This window comes from Tiliqua scincoides, chromosome 5, assembly GCF_035046505.1.
Source record: "Tiliqua scincoides isolate rTilSci1 chromosome 5, rTilSci1.hap2, whole genome shotgun sequence".
NCBI lineage: Eukaryota > Metazoa > Chordata > Lepidosauria > Squamata > Scincidae > Tiliqua > Tiliqua scincoides.
Genome location: NC_089825.1, coordinates 108,617,412 through 108,640,149, shown reverse-complemented (window position 1 = coordinate 108,640,149; position 22,738 = coordinate 108,617,412). Strand labels below are relative to the sequence as shown.

The 22,738-nt window shown below is 44.5% G+C and overlaps 1 protein-coding gene across 1 annotated transcript in view; it reads right to left on the bottom strand.

The window, feature by feature from the left end:
* Positions 1-6,109: 6,109 nt before the first annotated feature.
* Positions 6,110-22,738, bottom strand: part of LOC136653058 (vomeronasal type-2 receptor 26-like) — a 74,185-nt gene continuing 57,556 nt past the window's right edge. Inside the window, exon 2 of the mRNA XM_066629982.1 lies at positions 6,110-7,020. Within this exon, the coding sequence (XP_066486079.1) occupies positions 6,110-7,020 (911 nt within the window). The remainder of the gene's footprint in view (positions 7,021-22,738) is intronic.

Sequence of the window (22,738 nt, the reverse complement as noted above, 5' to 3'; positions counted from 1 at the left end):
GACAGATTGGGGAATGTGACTGTGTTGATGAGATCGTATCCACCTGCCAGTTTCCCGTTTCTGCCCCCCCAAATTTCTTCCCCAGCACTATTGTTGAAATAGACACTTCTCAGGAAAGAGTGAATCTTGGTTAAAAACAAACCAAAACACACAGACAGATGCTTTACAAATGGGAACAACTGCAGGAAACAGGTGAATTCAACTCACACCTCCTTTCTAAATGGTTGAGGCCAGGGCTTTTCCTGTAATGGAACGCACCGGCACCTTTTTTCCCCTCCGCCCCGCCCCGCCCCACTGGCTAGGGAGGGATTCGAACCTCCAACATTGTGCTCCACAGCCCAGCACTCTCTCTATTGGGATATAGGAAAGCCTATAGTTAAAGTGTTCAGAACTAATATATAAGGTCTTGAGCCCAGCTGGTGGCCATCAGCACCTCAATTATTAGTTCCAAACACTTTGAGCCTAAGAGCTCTTATGGCTCAAATGCTAAAGTGCTTGTCTGTGGAGCCAGAGGCTAGGGGTTCAAATCCCTATGAGGAATATTTTGTTTTTTGGTGGGGAGGTGCTCCATGGCTGCAAGATATAAAGGTTGGTTGCCAGTTGCCAAAAGGGGGGGCCAGTTGAGAGTGCAAAACTCCTCAAAGTTCAGGCAACCAACCTTTATATTTTGCAGCCATGGAGCACCTCCGCACCTAAATATATATATATATATATATATATATATATATATATATATATATATATATATATATATATATATATATATATATATATATATATATATTCCTCATAGGTTTTTGAACCCCTAGTCCCAACCTGGGACTGAACATATGAACATATGGATTGTGTTTTGGGGGATGAGCCCTCCAATGATGGCCATGAGCTTCTTCTTCTGGCCACAGTGATAATTAAGTGGACACCCTCTGAAAAGGAGATTCATAGTGCCATATGATATTCCTGCTGTATTGAGTCTGTCTCCATAGATCTTGAATTCTAGTGTCTTGTTGGGTAAAAGGTTTACTTTCTTGTTGATCTCATTCATGGCAAACTCACAAGCAAGGACCTGGTGATAGTTTCTAGTCAAAAAGCTGCAATGATAGTGTAAATTGATTATGATTTAAGTGCTGCTACTTTTGCCATTTCAAGTTGGACATTCATGTGTAAAAGCAAAGCTCTAATCTTCATTATACAATTTGTTCTCTAAAAAATGATGACAGCTAGCATTATCCTGTTTTACTAATGTATTAAGATTTTTAATGGCATTCTGATTTCTTTGCAAGCTGAGATTAACTTGTCCAACATGTCTGAAATTTTTGAAGACTTCTTTTGCGTGAATGGTAAATCGAAAACTTTAAAAACCATTGTCTACTACCTGGTTAAACAGGTAGTGTTGCTGAATGAAAATTCTGCAGGAACCTTCCCTGAAGTTTTGACTTCAGAACCTGCAGTATGATGTAGTACAACCCAAATACGCATGGAATAGCATCCCAATCCTAAACAAAAAAAACATCCCTTCTGCTGTATCCTGCAGGAGATTTTTGGCCACTGGAGGTCACCTCAGGATAAGGTTTCCCTTGCCCAGGGCAACCTCCAACAGACACTATGGGCCAACAAGGACATGTGCAGGCTCAATTTTTTGTGCAAGTCCACGTTGACTAAGTAAGATGGATCAGGCCTGCAAAGAATTCAGAATTTGGAATGTGCCACCACTTCTGAAACTGACCCCTCCCAGGCCTGATCATTCCACCCTCCTCATTTCACCCTCCCCTTGCCCTCTTCCACTCGTTTCCCCTCACCCTCTGACATTTCTACAGTCATCCACCAACACACAGGAGGTCTCTCCAGCCTCCCCGCCAGTGGCCCAGCAGTGTCCTTTGGCAGAGACTTCTTTACCATAAAGCAGCCTCTGCTGCCACAACACATGGCATGCTGGCACCTAGATAGCATAGGATGGGGCCATAAGACAGTAGATACTACAGCCACTGAGGTAACTTGGGAAGATGCTGAGTTTGTTCAGGAGCTGAATTCCTTTGGGCCATCTAGCCTCTCACTCCCACAAATGTGAGAAATGTGACAAAGGCAAGGTAAGAGATTGTAGCTGAATCGCAAATATGTGCACACACTGACACACACCTTCAAACACATAAAAGTCACAAATACAACACTCGTAAGTATAATGAGAAAGAACTATGTTTACATTAAGATATTATCAAGGAAATTGTGTCTGAAAGAACTACTTACAAATTTCTGAATGACCAGTTTGGTATTTCATTAAAGGGAAAATATGTTCTTATGTTCTTATGAAAGGCACTAAAAAATTAACCTCCAATCTTGCAAGTGTTAAAAACCTAACAAATACATGGAAGCCGTTCTAGAATTCCTGCGAGGCAGAGCTCTGCCTGTCTTCAGCAAAACTCTCCAGCTTAAACGGCCCATATTGATCTGAATGGAGTATTTGTAGATGTGCTGCGGTGAGCCTAGCCATGTTCTCTCCTTATGTAGGGAGCAGTCTTTACTCAATGACAGTAATTTCGACAATTGCAGGCTAAGGGTTTGTTCTTCCCAGAGCCCTTCAATACTTATTAGGCTAAAGCAGTGGTTCCCATTTTTTTTTGTACCCCATCGCAGCCCACTTCCATAAATCATACACCTCGTATTTGGACAGTTTCCGTCATTAAGCCCAAATCCATGGCTAATTCCCGCTTCAGTACCAGGCACATCTCCTATTCCGGATGCGTTGCTCAAATTTTCTTCTTTCTTTTCTTCGTAGGCTCTGACTTCTCCCTCCTCACAGTCATGGCCTATGATCGCTACGTTGCTATTTGTAATCCATTAAAATACAGAACGATCTTGAACAGAAGAGCCTGCACTCAGATGCTTGTTAGTGTGTGGTCTGCTGGTCTCTTCTATGCATACCAGTGGCACCTTTGCAACCCCTTTCTGCTCTAACGTTGTCAATAGTTCTTCTGTGAAATCCCAAAAGTACTTCAGCTTGTCCCCTCTGATCTCTACCTAATTGAATTGGGAGCTATTGTGTTGAGTGCGATCATTGCTTCAGTCTGCTTTATCTTCATCATTACCTCTTATGTGCACATCATTGCCACACTGCTGAGAATCCGTTCTGCGAAAGGGAGGCAAAAGGCCATCTCGACATGCCTTCCCCACCTCATTGTCTTCTCCACATTCTTATTTACCATCTGCTTTGCATATCTCAGGCCCACCTCCTCCAAAATGTCAAATCACACCTGGATTTGACATTTCCTATTGTATATTCCCTTCTTCCATCCCTGTAGAATCCAATGATCTATAGCATGAGAAACAAGGAACCCAAAATTGCCCTGTCTAAATGGTTCTTTTTGAGGTTGCCTTGTAAGAATGCATTCTCTGCTTTTCTTCACTAATTCTGGTGTCACTGTAACCTTAGGGTGCCGGTGCAGCTGTGCCAATGGGGTGTGCACTGCATCCTGTGTTGGGGATGCAGTCCCAGAGGCCTCCTCTAGGTATGGAAACATTTCTTTCCTTACCACAGGGCAGCATTACAATTGCACCGGTGTGGGAAAGTGGCATAGTATTGGGCCCTTACTTGCCTACTGCTTCATGGAGAAAGACGGGGCTGCAGTGTTCACTATCATGTCTCCATGAGCAGGAATCAGTATGAGTGTGAGCACAATTTAATACCCATCACCATCTGGAAATGGAACTGTCTGTTCTGTACTGATGTTGCTGAACCTCTGCACCTAGTGAGGGGTTTGTATTCGGCTGGCAACTCCTACCATGCAAGGCAGAAGACTAGCCTGACTAGTGGACTGCAAGAGGGGGGCGGTGCCCAGAGCTTCCCTGGCACAGCACTCCTGCTCCAGTGGCCATTCCCTTTACCGACTCCAACCCTGTGGGATGCTGATTCATACCCGCCCTCCAACTTCTGCAATCTGGACCTCGCTGGTTGCCATTTTGGAGCTGGGGCAGGAATTTGTCTGTCCGCCTGATTGGTTCTTGCTGGGCAGTTTTTTTGCCCAGCCGAGACTGCAGTTGGGTTTTGTCATTTTCTACTAACTTGGTCACTTTGTATTGCAGACTGGTGCGGGCACAAAGGCTTGAAGCTGGGCTTTCAGTGTGCATCTGGAGGTCATCTAAGGCAGGGCATTACCCATCAACTGATCCTCAGTTGCCCCTCCAGCACATGGGGTTGGCGGGGAGTCGCCTGGCGTCAGTCCTTGGTCTGCCTCAGAAGCTAAACCAGTCAGGGTGAGCCTGCAGGGTTCGCTGCCTCCACCCCTGCGGGAGTTGACATGAGAGGTTGCACTCCTGATCAAGGGGTGTGGCCATGAGTCAGGGTGTTTCACCCACCTGGAGTTGGTTTGTTCTCTGATGCCCCTTCAGACAGTGCCTCTGCACCTTTGCTTGCCTTAGCTTAACTGTTGCTGGTCCCTGGCTTTCCCTCCTCAGTGTCTTGCTGTAATAAAGTGGCTCTTTCATCCATATGCAACTGTCTCATGTTGGGCTGGAGTTGGAGGAGTTGGGTTGCAAAGAGGAGGAGTTGGGTTGCAACCCTAGAGCTAGAGCTCCTTGTCCCATTAGACCCGCCCATTAGCACTCTGGTGTTGCATCTCCCACCAAGACCTGTGACATTATGACGTGATCGGCTATGTTTAGAGTTATAGAAGGAAGCCGAGGAAGTTGCAGCCAGGTGCTGCTGCTATGTTATGTACCCATTTCGAAGAAGCATCTGTGTCTTCTGTTTTCCTATGTGGGATAATTTCCTCTGTGTTCACATTTTCATGTTCCAATTGATTTCCCAATGCGCATGAACAATACCTGACTATCATGTTGTTTCAAAGTTGCAGGTATTTGTTTCTGATTAAAACAACAACAATACATTACAATGAAGGGTTCTCTAAGGGAGCAAAGGGTTCTCTAAGGCAGACATGGGTATATATACATGTTCATGACACATGTTCAAGCCTAGAACTATACAGACATTTAACAACTGAAGATTCACAGACATGACTTCATCTGTATTAAAATACAGTTCAAAACTAGTTTCATGAAGGGTGGCAGAAGTGGACATCCGGATCACACTTGACCTCAGAGTATAATTTATTGTTTAAAAGTCTTTTATTTGTTTTATTTTAATGTATGCAGGCAGACATGGATCTATATACATGTTCATGACACATAGTATTTGCCAAGCTAACATAACCCAGGCCAGCAACGTATCTTCAGAAGCAGGACTGAGCCAAGAGTCCTCATATCCACAAACCAAAAGGGAGGCCACACTTTTGATGGCCAGCGCTGTCACACTTCCCTCCCCCCACCCCAATTGATGTCGCTGGTGTGGAAAAAGCCTTGCCTGCTTCCTAGAAAAATCCATGGGGAAGCACACATGCTTGCACTGCACATTTGAGTCTGGGAATAAAAGCCACCTCCCAAGAGCTTCCTGATTTAAAATAATATATCCTAGGGAAAAAAATAAGTTATAACAAGAAAAAGGAAGGACCCTAAACTCTAGCCGCCCTCAACAACTCCATGGCTAAATGATCAAGGAGCCATGCTAATGAAGCCACTGGTATCCTAAGCAAGTCCACCTCAGCAAGGTGGGGGGGGGAACCTTCAGAAGGACCCATTTGGGTTTGGGGATAAGTTATCAAGGATCATGAAGTCAGAGAAGATGGTTCCTTAAGTTCATCCCATAAAAATCTCTCCTGAGCCTTCTAGGAGAAAAAGATAGAAAACATCTATCACGTCTATTCACGTCATTCACCCCTCACTAGTCTACCTGCCGTGCAGCTTCATTTGTGCATTTGAACCATACTGATACAAGTTTAAACCAACACAATTCAACTCAAGAGTCAAAGGACTCCTCTGGCAAGCCCGCCCTCAGGTTCAGCAACTCCCACTCTCTTTTCCATTAAAATGGTTTTCCCCACTACCCACCCCAAGCAAAACTGGAGCCCCCGTGCCAGTGTGGGCTGGACAGCCATTCTTTCTATCAAACAGAAGTGATATAGACCAGCTAGGGAGCTGGATTGCTCTACATCCCTAAGCAAGAAAACATGTGTTCCAGAATAATAGGATGAGAGGGGAAGTATGAGAAGACCAATTCCAACAGTCATGGACAACTAGCCTTTTTCCGTACGAGCTGGGCTCTAGTGTTCAACTCAGGCCTCAGAATAATAATGTAGAATTTGGGAAGAAAGATGCAACTCAACAATCCACCACTGGAGGTCAAGATGCAGAAGATCTCCACGGCCACCATGTATTTCCCTTTGGTGCTCAGGTAGGTTGGGATGAAGGACACCCAAACACTGCAGAACACCAACATGCTGAAAGTGATCAGTTTGGCTTCATTAAAAGTATCTGGTAGCCTCCTGGCTAAGAAAGCCACAGTGAAGCTGATAATGGCCTGAAATCCCATGTAACCCAGAACAATATAGAACATGAGGATTGAACCTTCATTGCACTGCACAATGATTTGGTCAATCTGGGATAGCATGTCAAAATCTGGGAAGGGCGGAGAGGTGGCCAGCCACACTGCACAGATGGTAGCTTGAATGAGAGAACACAGAACAATGACTGAGACTGCCAGCCGCTTTCCCACCCATTTCCTCATGCTGTTTCCTGGCTTGGTGGCCATGAAGGCCAAAACAACGGTGATGGTTTTGGCCAACACACAAGACACAGCAAGAGAGAAGATGATGCCAAATGTTGCTTGACGGAGAAGGCAGGTTGCCTTCCCAGGCCGACCAAGGAATAGAAAGGAACACAGAAAGCAGAGCAGCAGAGAAGAGAGAAGAGTACAGGTGATGCCCCAGTTGTTGGCCTTGACTATAGGAGTGTTCTGGTGCTGAATGAAGCTCCACATCACCAGAACTGTCAGCAGGGCAAGGAAAAAAGCAAGGGAAAATAAAATGATTCCCAAGGGCTCTTTGTAGGATAGAAATACTAAATCTTTGTTAATGCACCGATCCTTGTGACTGTTTGGATACTGATGATCTGGGCACTTGTCACAGTGTTCAGCGTCTGGAAGAAATAAGCAAACTCTCAATAGTTCTAGAGTGTATTAGACCTTTTAACCTGATGTGACAACATCTCATAATTTTGCATACTGAAGACAATTCCAGGAAGACCTCTCAAAGGACAGTGCTACATTTTCATTTGAAGTACAAAGTCATTGAACTGAATTCATGAAGTTTCCGTTTCAATAATTTGCAAAGATCAGTAACTTCCACTGAAGTATCATCAAAATATATCATATGGAAATATCTCCATGTTTTCTAGAGCAGTACACCTCACTCTGATTTGCAGTTGTTTTAAACTATGGTCAGCAATATAAGTTCATGAGATTTGTCTGACCCACTAAGGTTTTCTCCAGAGTGGGGTTCCACATTGTGTTGGTGGGTAGGAACACACACATTCTTCCTATTTGACTGAAAAATTATTGACTGTCTGAGTCTCAGTGGCAGACCTCCCCAACCCTGCGTCCTCGGAAAGGTTCATGATGGTGCCTCCCGTGGGATGTCACCACCCCCTGCAGGAAAATCTGCCCCCCCCCACTCACCTGAAGCTTATGGAGCCTCATGCAACCCCAGGCTGCGTCATGGAAGGTTCTTGAGGCTTCCCCAAAGCTTTGAACAGTGCTTCTGGAAAAAGGGAAGCACAGTTTCCAACCCAATCGAGAGCCTCAGAGAGGCTTCCACAGGGTCCTCAAAGCGTGCAAGGCTCCGCGCCCAGGGCATTTGCCACACAGAATGAGTGGGACGTCTGCCACTGCTGATCTGGCCTCTTGCCCAAGCCTATGGGGACCTTGCACTGCCAGAACTAGCATCCAGCAGCACAAGTTCCTTTATGGACCTGCTGACTTGCCGTTTTTTGCAGCCGGACTACCACCACATGCAGTTGAGTGCCTGTGGCAGTCCTCCAGTGGTTTCTCAATGACCCCTAGCACTGGTAAATCAGTGCCTGGGGCAGGAGGTAGGAGGAGGTTGTTAAGAATAGAGCAAGAAGGGGGAGGAATGGGGCAGGGATCAGTGCTGGGTGGAAGATCAATTGAGGCCAGGAAGGGGGCAGAATTGGCAGCAGCAGTGCCACTGATATCCTATCCCCACCCTCAATTGGCCTTCCTAAAAAATGGGTGCTGCAAGTAGATACAGTAGGGCTGTAAGGGTTCACCCCCAGGCAAGGGAACAGAAACCTCTGCCCCCCTCCTCACAGGAATCAGTGCACAGTGGTGTGGTTGCATTGGAGTAGGGGGGAATTTTGGTAGGATTAGGATGCCCACAATTGGAATTAATTAACAATATTGGAAAGACAGACTGAGCAAGAATGCTGTAAGGTCAGAAAACATGACAGTATGTTTACTTTCTTAATTTCAGTGCTTAAAATATTTTAATTGGATCTTCACTGATGGCAATAATATTGTTCTTATAGGTGATCCTATTGACATGAAAACCACCTTAATTGAATGGTGTGTATCTTAGAATGAATGAATGAATCTATACATTAAGGGATTAAGGTCCCATCCCTATATATTTTCCACGCCGAAATGGGCTGCACTACACACTAAGGTGGCAGGTCCAATTGGGAACAGGAGCAGCACCAGGCGGTGTAGGTAGGCTTGTGCCGGGTGGCACAAGGATGTGGGGAGGATGGTGAGGAGACAGGGAGAGGATGGTTCTGGGCAGGAGGAAAGGGGTGGAAAGGGAGGAAAGGGGTTGGATCAGGTCTGGGAGGGGGGTAGGTTTGGCAGAAGCCTCCTCTGTCATATCCTAACTCTGTCCCTCCCAGTGTTACACCAGGCTTCTTGGATTTGTGCCAGCTATATCGCTGGTGCAGAGACAAGAAGCCCCAAAGAGCAGGCATGGGCTTTACTCGGGGTAAGGTGAAATATATCCCCTTACCCCAAGGAGACCTTCAGCTGCCGCCTAACCTGCGCTGGAAACAGTGCAGGCCACACAGGCTGTGCTGTGCTGGCGCAGGTTAGGATTGGGCTGTGAATAGCTTAGGCTGGCAGGAACCGACTGCCATGAACCTTGGCAATGTTTGCAACTGTGCTTCTTCTGCCAGTTGACAAGGCAAAATGGAAGCACTCCAAGAAAACCCCTGCACCCACATGGTTCCCCAAAACCATGTTGAAATTTCTTGCTCAGCATTTTTGTTTTCTGTGAAAATATTGACCAATTTATGTGTGGGAGAATTTTGACAGATGAGAGTCAATACTTGATATTGCAGCCACCAAGGGAAGAACAACACTTGCCTCTCCAAATCTGATCATTTGTGCAAACATCTTGAATACTTTCCCCATGTGATCATACACGCATTGATTATGATGATGACGATGATGATGATGATGGTCATACAATATTTGACAAAATAGTTCTGAACTCTGGCCAAAATTAAATCTAAAAACAATGCAGTTTTGCACACTCTCACTTACCCATCTGGATTGAAATCAGGTCTTCAGAGCATGGAGCACAATCATAGCAACAAATCTGCTCCCCCTGACGAACTTGCCTGCTCTGTCCAGGGTGGCAACGCTCAACACATCTGGACTGGGGCACCATCTAGGAATAATCACAGGGAATGGGCATGAGGACAGAGATCAACTGATTTCTATCCATTGATCTAATGTTCAAATGTGTCCTTTTACTTGTAGAACTTGTCCTCTGTGTCCACGTTCCCTGAAAGTAACCAGCTCTTTCAGACCTTTTCCTTTTCGTATTCACATCGCCCTCATTTAAAGTGATAAGACCAGTGAGAATTATTCTCAGAACTCTTGCTAGAATTTATACAATTGGAGCCTTTCCTCATTCTCAATTGATTTTGGGAGCCAGCACAATGACTGAAACACTGAAGATGTCTTTAAGTGCTTCACTCCGGTCTTTGATCTTTGACTATATCAATCTTTGATCTATTGACTATATCATTCCGGTGGCACGTGAATTAATGTGCCACTGGCGTTTGCCCTACCCCCCGCACAAGGCACAGAAGGGCCCAGCCCTAAAGCCTATTGGCTGGGGGCTAGTTGGGTTGGGGCCATGTTCATGTTGCACGGGGGAGCCCGCTAAGTCGGGACCAGGCAGCGATCCCCCAACCCCGTACACTTTGGCAGTCTGAGACTAGCTGGTCGCCATCTGGGGCCGAGTAGGAATTTTTTGCCATCAGCCTAATTGGCACGTTGGTTGGTGGTTTTTTTGCCTACCCTGGACTGTGGCGTTAGGGGCGGAGTTGGGGTTTCCATAGGTCTTGTTGGTCACTTATTAGTATTATTATTATTAACAGTATTTGTATACCTATTTTCAACTAAAAGTACACAAAGCGGTTTACAGAGAAAAATCAAGTAACTTAATGGCTCCCCGTCACAAAAGGGCTCACAATCTAAAGATGCGAATGAATACCAACACACAGCCACCAGAACAGACACTGCTGGGGTGGGATGGGCCAGTTACTCTCCCCCTGCTAAAAAAGGAGCACCCACGTGAAAAAGTGCCTCTTACCCAATTAGCAAGGGTTAACTTTAGGCAGGTGCCATGCCGGTTTTGGGTATGTAAGGTCATCTCAGTGTACACCGCATGGTGGCAAGGGCCAGGTGGACTCCACGCTTGGTCATGCTGGCATTCCTGGCTGGGTGACACAGGCTGGATGAACTTCAGCCTGGTGGCAAAGTCGCATCGTGGATTCACTCGGGTGGCCTGAGCTAGCCTGCCACCCTGGCCCTTCTGGGTGACAAGGAAGGGGGCGGCAGGCTTGTACTGAAGCTGCCTAGAGTTGGGTGTAGTCGCCCAAATTGTTATAGGGGGAAGTAGACAGGCAGCACCGTTTCTCCCATGTAGAACTCGTATGGCTTATTTGTTAGGCCCTGTTGCAATCTTAAGTGTATTTAAATAGTTAATAAAGTGGCCCTTTGTACCATATGCCCTTGCCTGTGTCTTTATTGGGGAGTGCTGGGCAAATAGTCTGGTCTTTACTGATATTTTTCTTCTCCATCATCCTTCTCTGGCTATGCATGAATGTCGGTTTCTTTCCATTTGGTCTCTCTCTCTCTCTCTCTCTCTCTCACACACACACACACACACACCCCACCCTTTCCACTCTCCACTTCTCATTCCTCCTGTCAAGTTCTCATCAGTTTACTCCTTCATTCCTTTCCCCCTTATTAAGACTACTATGGTGGTGATGGATGGATTTCCATATTTGCACTTGTTCTGTGCCTGGATATCCACACAATAAATTTCTTCCCAAAATTGTATGTCAACAGCTGAAGAGAGAGCTGAAGTTAGAGCGGGGCTCCTGCAAGCATTCCATCCCTTCCAGTATTCCCACAGAATAAAGGAGTTAGATATCAGGGACCATTGGACATGGAGTTTCTCCAGTTGCCAGAGTACCTAGCATGGACATCACGTGCCATAGATTTTGAAAATCCCAAAACTCCTTGTGCCTGGAACTGTGGGACATGCAGTGAATGGCCCAGTGAAGTCAAAGAGCCAGTATGAAATAAAACAAATCAAAAATAGATTGGAAAAACTTTCTATATGAACTCTGTAAAATATTCAAAGCATTACAAATTATCAACTTCAGCAAATCTTAAGAGAATCTCATAAGGCATGCTGATATTATCAGAGGCAGTAGTCATGTTAAGGTCAACTATGAAACTTTTAGATGAAGTGATATCAGGGTGACCAGATACAATGGAGGACAGAGTGTCTGTACCTTTAACCAATGTGTAGAAGGGGGAATTTGGGCAGGTGCAGCTCAACAAAAGCTGCATCTGCCCAAATTCTCTCTTCTAAGCAATGGTTAAAGATATAGGTACTGTGTCCTCCATTGTACCCAGGGTAACCAAACATCCTCTGTTTCCAGAACATGCCCTCTTTTTTAGCCTCATGTACTGGAAAATAACTTTAATGTCCTCCTTTTCTTGGTGAGCAGGCAGTGCAGAGCCTGCGTGTAAACTACATTTAATTAATTATATGCAATATAGTTTTAAATTTAATAATAAGTAATACAGTGTTTAAAATAACCACAATAAATCAATTCACAAGTTTTTTTAGCTTTTATTCTGTCATGTTCTGCATTTTTCTTGAGTGTCCTAAATTTAGGGGTGCCTTGTCTGCCTTTCTGGTTATGACATCTGGTCACCCTGATTGTATCTGGTCACCGTGAGTGATCCTTGAAATGCAGTATGTCTGGTAACTCTACTTATCAAGATCTCTGTTCCACCTGGAACGGACTTGATGAAGTGGTGCAAGATCTAACCTCCCCTGGAGTATCTCAGTGATAGATTTGCAAGTACCAAGACAACAGCACTTCCCTGTTCCTTTGCAATTGTGGAACTGATCCTTCAGAAAACATTGTCACCAACCCTACCTGATTGAACCTGTGATTCCACACAATGGCATTTCCATTCAAGGCGAATTCTTGACCAGCAGGAGCCTGGGGGTCCATCCTTCCAACATGGATCCTCCTGAAGGACAAATTGGGGAATGTGACTGTGTTGATGAGATCATATCCACCTGCCAGTTTCCCATTGCTGCTCCAAAAAACTTCTTCCCCGGCACTATTGTTGAAATAGACACTTCTCAGGAAAGAGTGAATCTAGGTTGAAAACAAACCCAAACAGACAGACAGACAGACAGACAGACAGACAGACAGACAGACATTTTACGAATGGGTACAACTGGAGGAAAGAGGTGAATTCAACTCACACCTCCTTTCGAAATGGTTCAGGCCATTTCTTCAACTTTGCCATTAGGAGTTCTGTGACCTGCACATACCAGGGAAAGCCTTAACCTAAAATACATATTGCAGTTTTGGTGTGACTGATAACTGTCTGTGGTGAAACCATAGGCCGGATACATGCCATTGCCACTCACCTGCTTTTCCTAATGCTTAACCATTAGGAAAGTCTTTCCACTTGATCCTAAAATAGTGGAGGTGCATTTGGTTGGAGTCAGCCCATCTTTTGTTCCATTGTTTCCTCTTTGTCAAGATCCTCTGTAAATGTTTACTAATCCAGAAGTCCCATTCTCAAATGTTGAATCCCAGGGAAGCAGCACAAAGTTCCTCTCTTATGACCACAATGTCATAGACAACATAGTAGCGCTAGCCAGACATTGTACTGCATGCATGTACCCCTCAAAGATATGCAGATTGCATCTACTGCTGTATACGAGTTGAATGGAACATGAACCATCATGACTTCATTGTACACATTCTATGCAGGTTGAATCTTCCAGGATGTGGTGTAAAGCAGGAATTGACTCATATTTGAGCTTGTGATATTTTATTCCACACTGTTCAGAGCAGCAATTTTCAACCAACCTGCTGTAGTACCTTGGTGTGCTGCAGATGGTCCACAAATGTGATGTGGGTGTTTTGGGGGACCAAATATTAGTAGGGCCATTGGGAGATATGAACCCCCTGCCAGCAGTACAGTGTGCCTTGCCTGTTGTCAAAAAAAAACTGATGGTGTGTCTTAACAGTTTTAACACCTTGTCAGTGTGGTGTGAAATGAAAAAGTTTGAAAATCACTGGCTTAGAGGCAGAAGGGTTCTGGACAGCAAGTAGATTACCAGGTAAACACAATCCATAAGCCACTCAGAGTGACCAATCATGTGCTTGATATACCATCTAATTTCATTGGAAGTGGATGTGAGGAAATCTCAGAAACAACCAGGAAGCCAAGAGATTTGGACTGCACAGTTACACACCCTTACCTGGGAGTAAGCCTCACTTAAAATGTTAATATTGTACTAGAGACTGAAAGAGATGGAGAAATCCATTTTACCTGCCAAGGCTGAATATTCAGAATGCTAAATGAGGATCCTTCTCTCCAGGCTTTTCGTCTGAATTTGGAAGAAAACATGGCATGGAGAGCATGTGCAACAGAATACACAGCATTGTAGATACTGTAGCTCCGGCCAGACATTTGCATTTCAAAGATCCATCCAGGGAGGCTCCCCAGCTGCTCCTTCCCAGTGCAGTTTTGCATATCTTGCTTGGAAATCAAGTATAGGGGGAATGAACATTCAAATGCATTAGACCAAAATGACTGAATTTCGTAAATCAATGATTGGTGAGGATTGATTGTCTCCAGGAAATCTGCATATCCAGGCAAATTGTTTGTGTGGAGTGTAAAGGATAAGGTGCCATTGAAGGATTTGGGTGTGAAGTCATCCAGTTCTAAAACAGCTGCAAAATCCCACCGACCTGTTATAATCCAAACCTTTTCTGTTGGTTTCTTTAGGGAATATTCATTGTACATTAGAACTCTTCGTAAAGCCTCCATCGCTCGTTGATCCCCATTAACAAGAATCACATTGCTTTTGGCCCATGACAGAGTAGAATGTATTCTTTTCATTGTATGAAGTAAGAGCTCTGTTGCTCTCCAGCTTGTCTTTAGAGTTGGAATAGTTTCTCTAAACTCAACACAGATATTGTTCTCCAGGAGTTTAGATGTAAAAATTCGCAGAAATGTTTCTCCATCATCATCATCTGAAACAATGACACCAACCCATGTCCATCCAAAGTGCTTAAGAAGATGCACAATCCCATCATGCTGAGTGCTTTCAGGTGGCACCATCTGGTAGACCAAAGGGAACTGTTTTTTGTCATTCAACACAGGATCAAAAGAGTTGTAATTCAGCTAAGGACAAAGAACAGATATGTCTCTAGATCTGACCAAAAAATCTCCCTCTTTTTCTCAATCTCAGCTACTTCCTCCCAAAGTTTAGCAAGAGATAAAGTGCATCTCAAGAGTTAACCAGACATTCACAGAGAGACTCTCAGATGTGCACACAAACATGCACACGCATCATTTCTCCATTCATAGCAGATTCTCTAAACAAAAAATATGTGTCTCTTCTCTAACACATGCAGGTTTAAGGACCAGGTAATACCTCAAAAGGACCTGGCTGAGCCAGGTGGGAAGCGTCGAGGCATTAAACTCAATTGATCTTGGGAGAAAACACACAAGTTCATACACCACTTGGACTACTCCCTTTGCTTTTGTTAGTGGATGTACATTGTACATTTGCTTTTGTATGAACAAACATACCTGTGGGATCTTGTAGGCGTATAGAATGTTGGGCATATGGATTGTGTTTTGGGGGATGAGCCCTCCAATGATGGCCATGAGCTTCTTCTTCTGGCCACATTGATAATTAAGGGGACAGCTTCTGAAAAGGAGATTCATAGTGCCATATGCTATTCCTGCTGCATTGAATCTGTCTCCTTGGATCTTGAATTCTAGTGTCTTGTTGGGTAAAAGTTGTACTTTCTTGTTGATCTCATTCATGGCAAACTCACAAGCAAGGACCCGGTGATAGTTTCTAGTCAAAAAGCTGCAATGATAGTGTCACTTGATTATGATTTAAGTGTTGCTTCTTTTGTCATTACAAGTTGAGACATTCATGTGTAAAAGCAAAGCTCTAATCTTCATTACACAATTTTGTTCTCTAAAAGATGATGACAGCTAGCATTATTCTGTTTTGCAAAAGTATTAAGATGTTTAATGGCATCCTGATTTCTTTGCAAGCTGGGATTAACTTGTCCAACGTGTCTGCAATTTTTGAAAAAAAAATTTTGTGTGAATAGTAAACTGAACACTTTAAAAAACCTTTTTCTATCACCTGGTTAAACAGGTAGTGTGACTGAATGTGAGTTCTGCAGGAATCTTCCCTGAAGTTATGACTTCAGAACCTGCAGTATGATGTGGTACAACCCAAATACACATGGAATGGCAGCCCAATCCTAAAGAAAAAACAACAACATCCTTCCTGTTGTATCCTGCAGGAGATTTTTGGCCTCAGGATAAGGGTTCCCTTGCCCAAGGGCAACCCCCAGCAGCCACTATGGGCCAACAATGACAGACTTGGGTTCAATTTTTTGTGCAAGACCACATTGACCTAGGTCCTGCGAAGAGTTCAGAATTTGGAATGTGCCACCACTTCTGAACCTGCCCCCTCCCAGGCCTGATCATTCCACCCTCCTCATTTCACTCACCCCCTCCTCATTTCACCCTCCCCTTGCCCTCTCCCACTCATTTCCCCTCACCCTCTGACATTTCTACAGTCATCCCCCAACACACAGGAGGTCTCTCCAGCCTCCCCGCCAGTGGCCCAGCAGTGTCCTTTGGCAGAGACTTCTTTACCATAAAGCAGCCTCTGCTGCCACAACACATGGCATGCTGGCACCTAGATAGCATAGGATGGGGCCATAAGACAGTAGATACTACAGCCACTGAGGTAACTTGGGAAGATGCTGAGTTTGTTCAGGAGCTGAATTCCTTTGGGCCATCTAGTCTCTCACTCCCACCAATGTGAGAAATGTGACAAAGGCAAGAGATTGTAGTCGAATCGCAAATATGTGCACACACTGACACACACCTTCAAACTCATAAAAGTCACAAATACAACACTCGTAATTATAATGAGAAAGAACTATGTTTACATTAAGATATTATCAAGGAAATTATGGCTGAAAGAACTACTTACTAAGAAATGAATGACCAATTTGGTTTGTCATTAAAGGGAAAGTCGTTCAGCTCTAAGTAGTGGAGAGAGACAAATTTGCCCAGGAGAAGCCCATCTGCAGAGCTCATTTCAGGATGCACAGCACATGACCGAAACCCCCGCTGGGGGTTGCAGCTCTTGCTGACTCCAAGAGGCAGCTGCAGCAGCAAAGTGAGCAGCAGCGATGGAATCAGTCTGAGGACGAGAAAGCCTTGGCTCCAGGCACACTGGGGCACCTTCACTGTGAGGCTCACACTCGCCAGTGCCATGACCACAACCAACGTTTTTGAAAGGAGCTAAAAATTAACCTCCAATCTTGCAAGTGTTAAAAGCCTAACAAATACATGGAAGCCGTTCTAGAATTCCTGCGAGGCAGAGCTCTGCTTGTCTTCAGCAAAACTCTCCAGCCTAAATGGCCCATATTGATCTGAATGGAGTATTTGTGGATGTGCTGTTCTGAGCCTAGCCATGTTCTCTCCTTATCTAGGGAGCAGTCTTTACTCAATGACAGTAATTTCGACAATTGCAGGCTAAGGGTTTGTTCTTCCCAGAGCCCTTCAATACTTATTACGCTAAAGCAGTGGTTCCCATTTTTTTTTGTACCCCATCGCAGCCCACTTCCATAAATCATACACCTCGTATTGGGACGCTTTCCATCATTATGCCCCAAGCCATGGCTAATTCCCTATTCAATACCAGGCACATCTATTCCGGATGCGTTGCTCAAATTTTCTTCTCTCTTTTCTTCGTAGGCTCTGACTTCTCCCTCCTCACAGTCGTGGCCTGTGATCTCTATGTTGCTATTTGTAATCCATTATGTCTATTATTTGTAATCCAAAAATGTCTGCAGCTTTGCTTAATTCCTGAATATGGTTTTATGGTTACTAAAGTATTATGGAATGTTCATTAATTTGTCTCTCCACCTACAATGTTACGTGCAAGTAAAATCTGAATCTTGCTTAAGCACTGCTGAAATTAAGGTTCATCATGACAAATGAGTGTTCCATCAATTTCACCATCAAGTTCAGGCAGAATTCAATTTCCTTGGATGCAACCAATAGACCAGCAATTTTCCAACTTTTTCATCTCACAGCACACTGATGAGGCACTAAAATTGTCACGGCATCAGGTTTTTGACCATTGACAAGGCACACCATGCTGCCTGTGGGAGACTCATATCCCTATTGGCCCTACTAATAAATGACCTTCCCTCAAATTCCTGTGGCACACCTGTGGATCACTCGCGGCACACCAGTGTGCCATGGCACAGTGGTTGAAAATGGCTGCACTAGACAGTCACAAATATCTGGGTGCACCTTACTGGGTTGGATCCAAAGGATCTCTTCTAGTAATGAAAGAAACTTTCTCCACCTGAGAAAATGTTGCTCTAATGGAGAAAGGCTCTTTCCACTGGAGGCAGACATCTTCCATCAGAAGTTCCTCCCATAAGAGAAAGGAAATATTTATATCCAGTGCATGGCTTTTGTTTTCAATGGACCAAATTAAAAACCAAACAATATCATGCATTGTTCTCTTACAGCACATACCTATGTATCTCTACTCAAAAGTAAGTCCCATTGTGTTCAGTGGGGCTTACTCCCAGGAAAGGGTGTGTAAGATTGCAGTCTTAAAGCCCCTTAACCATGCATTGCAAATACAAGTCAATTAAAAAGTAAGAGAACTTATGAATAACACTAAATCCAAGCTTAAATATGCTCTGCTGAGCAATGGGCATATTTATAAATAAATAAATAAAGGTGCAGGAACTCACAACTTGTTAATCTTTTATTTATTTATTTTTAAACCGTTTTTTATTGGAGAAATAGGTAATAAGATACAACTAGACAACACGTGATTAACATGTACAGAGGGGAAAGCAAAAAGGCATTCAACACTATTGAATACAGATATATTAAAAATAAAACATTGAAATGAATGGGGACCTACCTGAAATTGGCTCATGACCCGCCTAGTGGGTCCCGACCCTTAGTTGGCAACCTTCAGTCTCAAAAGACTATGGTATCGCGCTCTGAATGGTGGTTCTGGCACAGCGTCTAGTGGGTCCCGACCCACAGTTTGAGAAACACTGTTCTAATGTAAAATGCACTAAAATACACTGTGCCTACAGTTAGCAAGTTAACCACTCTTTGCCATTGGCAAAAAATAGTTCAGGACAATCTTTAATCTATATCAAAGACTTGCAAAACTGAGGGTCAGAAAAACTTTTTATCAAAATTTATGGTGCTTTTTTTATGAATTTGGGTTGCCATAGCATAGGCTTCCTCATGAGGAAGCTCCTTGAACCATTCACTGTCAAGACTATGCCATATTTCCAAAACTAGAAATGATAGGGGAAAACCGATGCCATTTTTGGAATCAGCACCCCAGTGGCATCACTAGGATTCATGTCACCCAGTGCAGGAGGCCTGGGCATCACCCCATGCAGTGGGCAGGGCAATGCCCCAGGTGGTGGGCGTGGTGATGTACCATCACCCTGTCCCCACTGGTTTATTGGCTGTACCTTTTGTTAGAACACAGATATTTCAATGTGGTTTGTTTCATTGCATTCTGCATGAAGTTACACATAGATTGATATAAAACATGATAGTATTGTTCCTCCAAATTCTGATTTTAGTGATTTTGAAAACTTGTAGAGTCACACACACCCCTGTGTCAACTTACTAACAACTTATGGCAGCAGTTCTCAAACTTTTAGCACTGTTTTGCCAGATTCCAAGGCCAAGCTCTGCCTGAAGAATTATGCCCACTTTAAGCAAATTAGCTCTCCTTCTTTCCCCCAACAAATGACCCTGGTTCTGCCCTGCAGTCCTGCTGGACCCTACCTCCAAGGCAGCTCGACTGCTCAACCTGCAGAGGTCCTTTCTCCTGCCAGCAGCCTCCCACCACTACAGCAGACCCTTGGTCCTCAGCAGGTCTTGGGCACAGCAGCCACACACCAAACTCCAGTGTCTCCAGCAGTCTGTGCCAGCAGTCTCCAAAGTCCATTCACCAGCAGTCCATTAGCCCCCTACTTCAAGCTTTCCTCCTTCTACTGCCCACAAACCCTTCTCCCCTCAGGTGCTCCTTATATCCCTGAGGGCCCTATTGCCTTCAAGTGGCTGCAGCTGTGCAGCACACTCCTTGGAAGCCCAGGCCTTACCCTTAAAGGGGCCACTGCTGACACCACAGCCTACCTCCTTTCCAGATCTACCAAGATTCCAATACACACCAGAACCCACTTTTTAGAATGACAATCTGTCCAGGACCCACTGGAAGTGATGTCATGGCCAGAAGTGACATCATCAAGCAAATTAAAATAAATAATTATAAATAATTAAATTAAAAGAAATAACTAAATAAGGGGGAGCCACTCCTGTTCCACCAAGTGAATCTACTCTGAAGTAAGTCCTATTGTGGTCAATGGGGCTTACTCTCAGAAAAGTGTGGGTAGGATTGCAGCCTGTGAGCCCAATCCTATCTATGTCTACTCTGAAGTAAGTCCCATAGTGGTCAATGGAGCTTACTCTGTAGCCTGCCTGCAATAACTCCCCCTCAAAAAAAGAATCAGTGAGATTTCCAGTCCTCCCCAGTGCCCAGTTTAAAGTTCTTCTATTCCAGGCAGATCAAGATAAAGACCCACCTGGCTTTGTAAGTGCAAAATAGAACACTTTCCCCTTACTTCCTGAAGCCTCTTTTTTTGTCCTTTTTAGTGGGGGGGGGGGGAGGCTGCCTTCTGGAGTATCTCCAGCTCCATGGGATCTGGACCATTTTGGTGTCCTCACATTCCCCTTTGCCTGGCCTGACCAACAGCCAAGGCACGTCTACCTACTCACAAGTAAACGCAACGTGAGGCTGCTTGCTTTCCATAGGGCTCAATAGACTGCAGCTGGGAGAGAGGCAGGGACCCCCTTCTCCTTTTTGTGTTTTTGGGGGCTGCATTCATTGGATCAGGACCATTCTGACGTCCTTGGAGTCCTCTCAGCTGCCCTTTCCGATGGACTACTAGCGAGTAAATGCAGCCATGTGGCTTCTTTCTGGCTCAGGCTCGCAGATGGGAGGGATGGGACATTCTCGGGTGTTTTTGGGAGACTGCATACATTGGATTGGTGCCATTCTGGTGTCATTGGATTCCTCTCAGCCTGCCCTTTCCGAAGGACTATGGCAAGTATGCCTACTCATGAGTAAACATGCACTACGGCTCACTTTCACTTTCCATAGAGCTCCATTCATTTTTTCCTGCAGGGGACTGCATAAAAAAGGTGCAGGAACGCAGTTTCGGTGTGTTCTATTACAAAAAAGCCCTGTGTGTGTGTGTATATATATATATATATATATATATATATATATATATATATATATATATATATATATATATATATATAAATAATATTGAAATATGTAGCTTGTCTTTCCTGTAGTATAACAGGATTCCAATACAGAATGCAGGATACAGAAGTTAAGTGGCTGTTTCATAGCAACCTCCCAAAAACCTCAGTGAGTATTAGTACATTTCCCGTTACCACCTTGCTTGTCTTCCCAGTGCCAATAGGTCTTTATCAGTCCTTTCTTTGGTACCGTTCCATGCCACCATTTGCCCAAATAAAGTATTAGCTTTGTTGCCATTTATAGCAGGATCATGCGCTGTGGGGGGTGGCAAGTAACTCATGGCAGAGTCACCGAGAGGAATATTATCAGGTAGTATAAAGTTTCATATGGACTCTTTCCCTTCTCCCTTCAGACGTGAATTTGATTCCCGGGCTGCCTTTTTACTTTTATTTGGCTTCCGGGCCCCATTTTTGACGCTGGACCCTGGTATGCTATATCCCCTGGACCCCCCTTCAGAGGCCTTGACCCAGGAGGTGGAGGGAGCATGTGCACAGTCACAGAGGAGACTGTGGCTTTTTTCTTAGGACTACAGTAGGGCAGTTCTGTCTCGCCTGCTGCCCCCCCACCGCACATCCGTTATTTACAGGCAGTATGAATTTTCTAAGCTTAGCCAAGTCTAGGGCCTAACTTTTCTGTTACAGCTGGCAATGTGGGTTGCAGTCATGCCTTGGTTGAACTAAAAATCTCGGCCTTTCCTTCTAGAGGCATCATTCGACTTGGCCATGAATAACAATGGAGAATCAAACAGCTGTGTCTGAATTTCTTCTCTTGGAATTCTCAAAGCTCCGGGAGCTGCAAATTTTACAGTTCTTGGCATTCTTGGTATTGTACTTGGCAGCTGTAACAGAGAATCATCTCATCATCTCTGAGGTAGCTTCTGACCATCGCCTGCACACCGCCATGTTCTTCTTGAAGAATTTAGCCCTACAGGACCTTGGGATGATTTCCGACATTATGCCCAAAAGCAAGGCTAATTCCCTCTTCAATAGCAGGCACATCTCCTATTCTGGATGCGTTGCTCAAATTTTCTTCTTTCTTTTCTTCGTAGGCTCTGACTTCTCCCTCCTCACAGTCATGGCCTATGATCACTACATTGCTATTTGTAATCCTTTAAAATATGGAACGATCTTGAACAGAAGAGCCTGCACTCAGATGCTTGTTAGTGTGTGGTCTGCTGGTCTCTTCTATGCATACCAGTGGCACCTTTGCAACCCCTTTCTGCTCCAAGGTTGTCAATCAGTTCTTCTGTGAAATCCCAAAAGTACTTCAGCTTGTCCCCTCTGATCTCTACCTAACTGAATTGGGAGCTACTGTGTTGAGTGTGATCATTGCTTCAGGCTGCTTTATCTGCATCATTACCTCTTATGTGTGCATCGTTGCCACAGTGCTGACAATTTGTTCTGCGAAAGGGAGGCAAAAGGCCTTCTTGACATGCCTTCCGCACCTCATTGTCTTCTCTACATTCTTATTTACCATCTGCTTTGCATATCTCAGGCCCTCCTCCAGCACCCCATCACACCTGGATTTGACATTTACTATTGTATATTCCCTTCTTCCATCCCTGCTGAACTCAGTGATTTATAGCATGAGAAACAAGGAACTGAAAAGTGCCCTGTCTAAACGGTTCTTTTTGGGGTTGCTTTGTAAGAATGCATTCTCTGCTTTTCTTCACTAATTGCGGTATCAGTGTAAACTTACTTGCCTACCGCTTCATGGAGAAAGACAGGGAGCTGCAGTCTTCACTAACATGTCTCCATGAACAGGAATCAGTATGAGTCTGAGCACAATTGAAAACCCATCTACATATGGAAATGGAACTGTTTGTTTTGTACTGATGTGGCTGA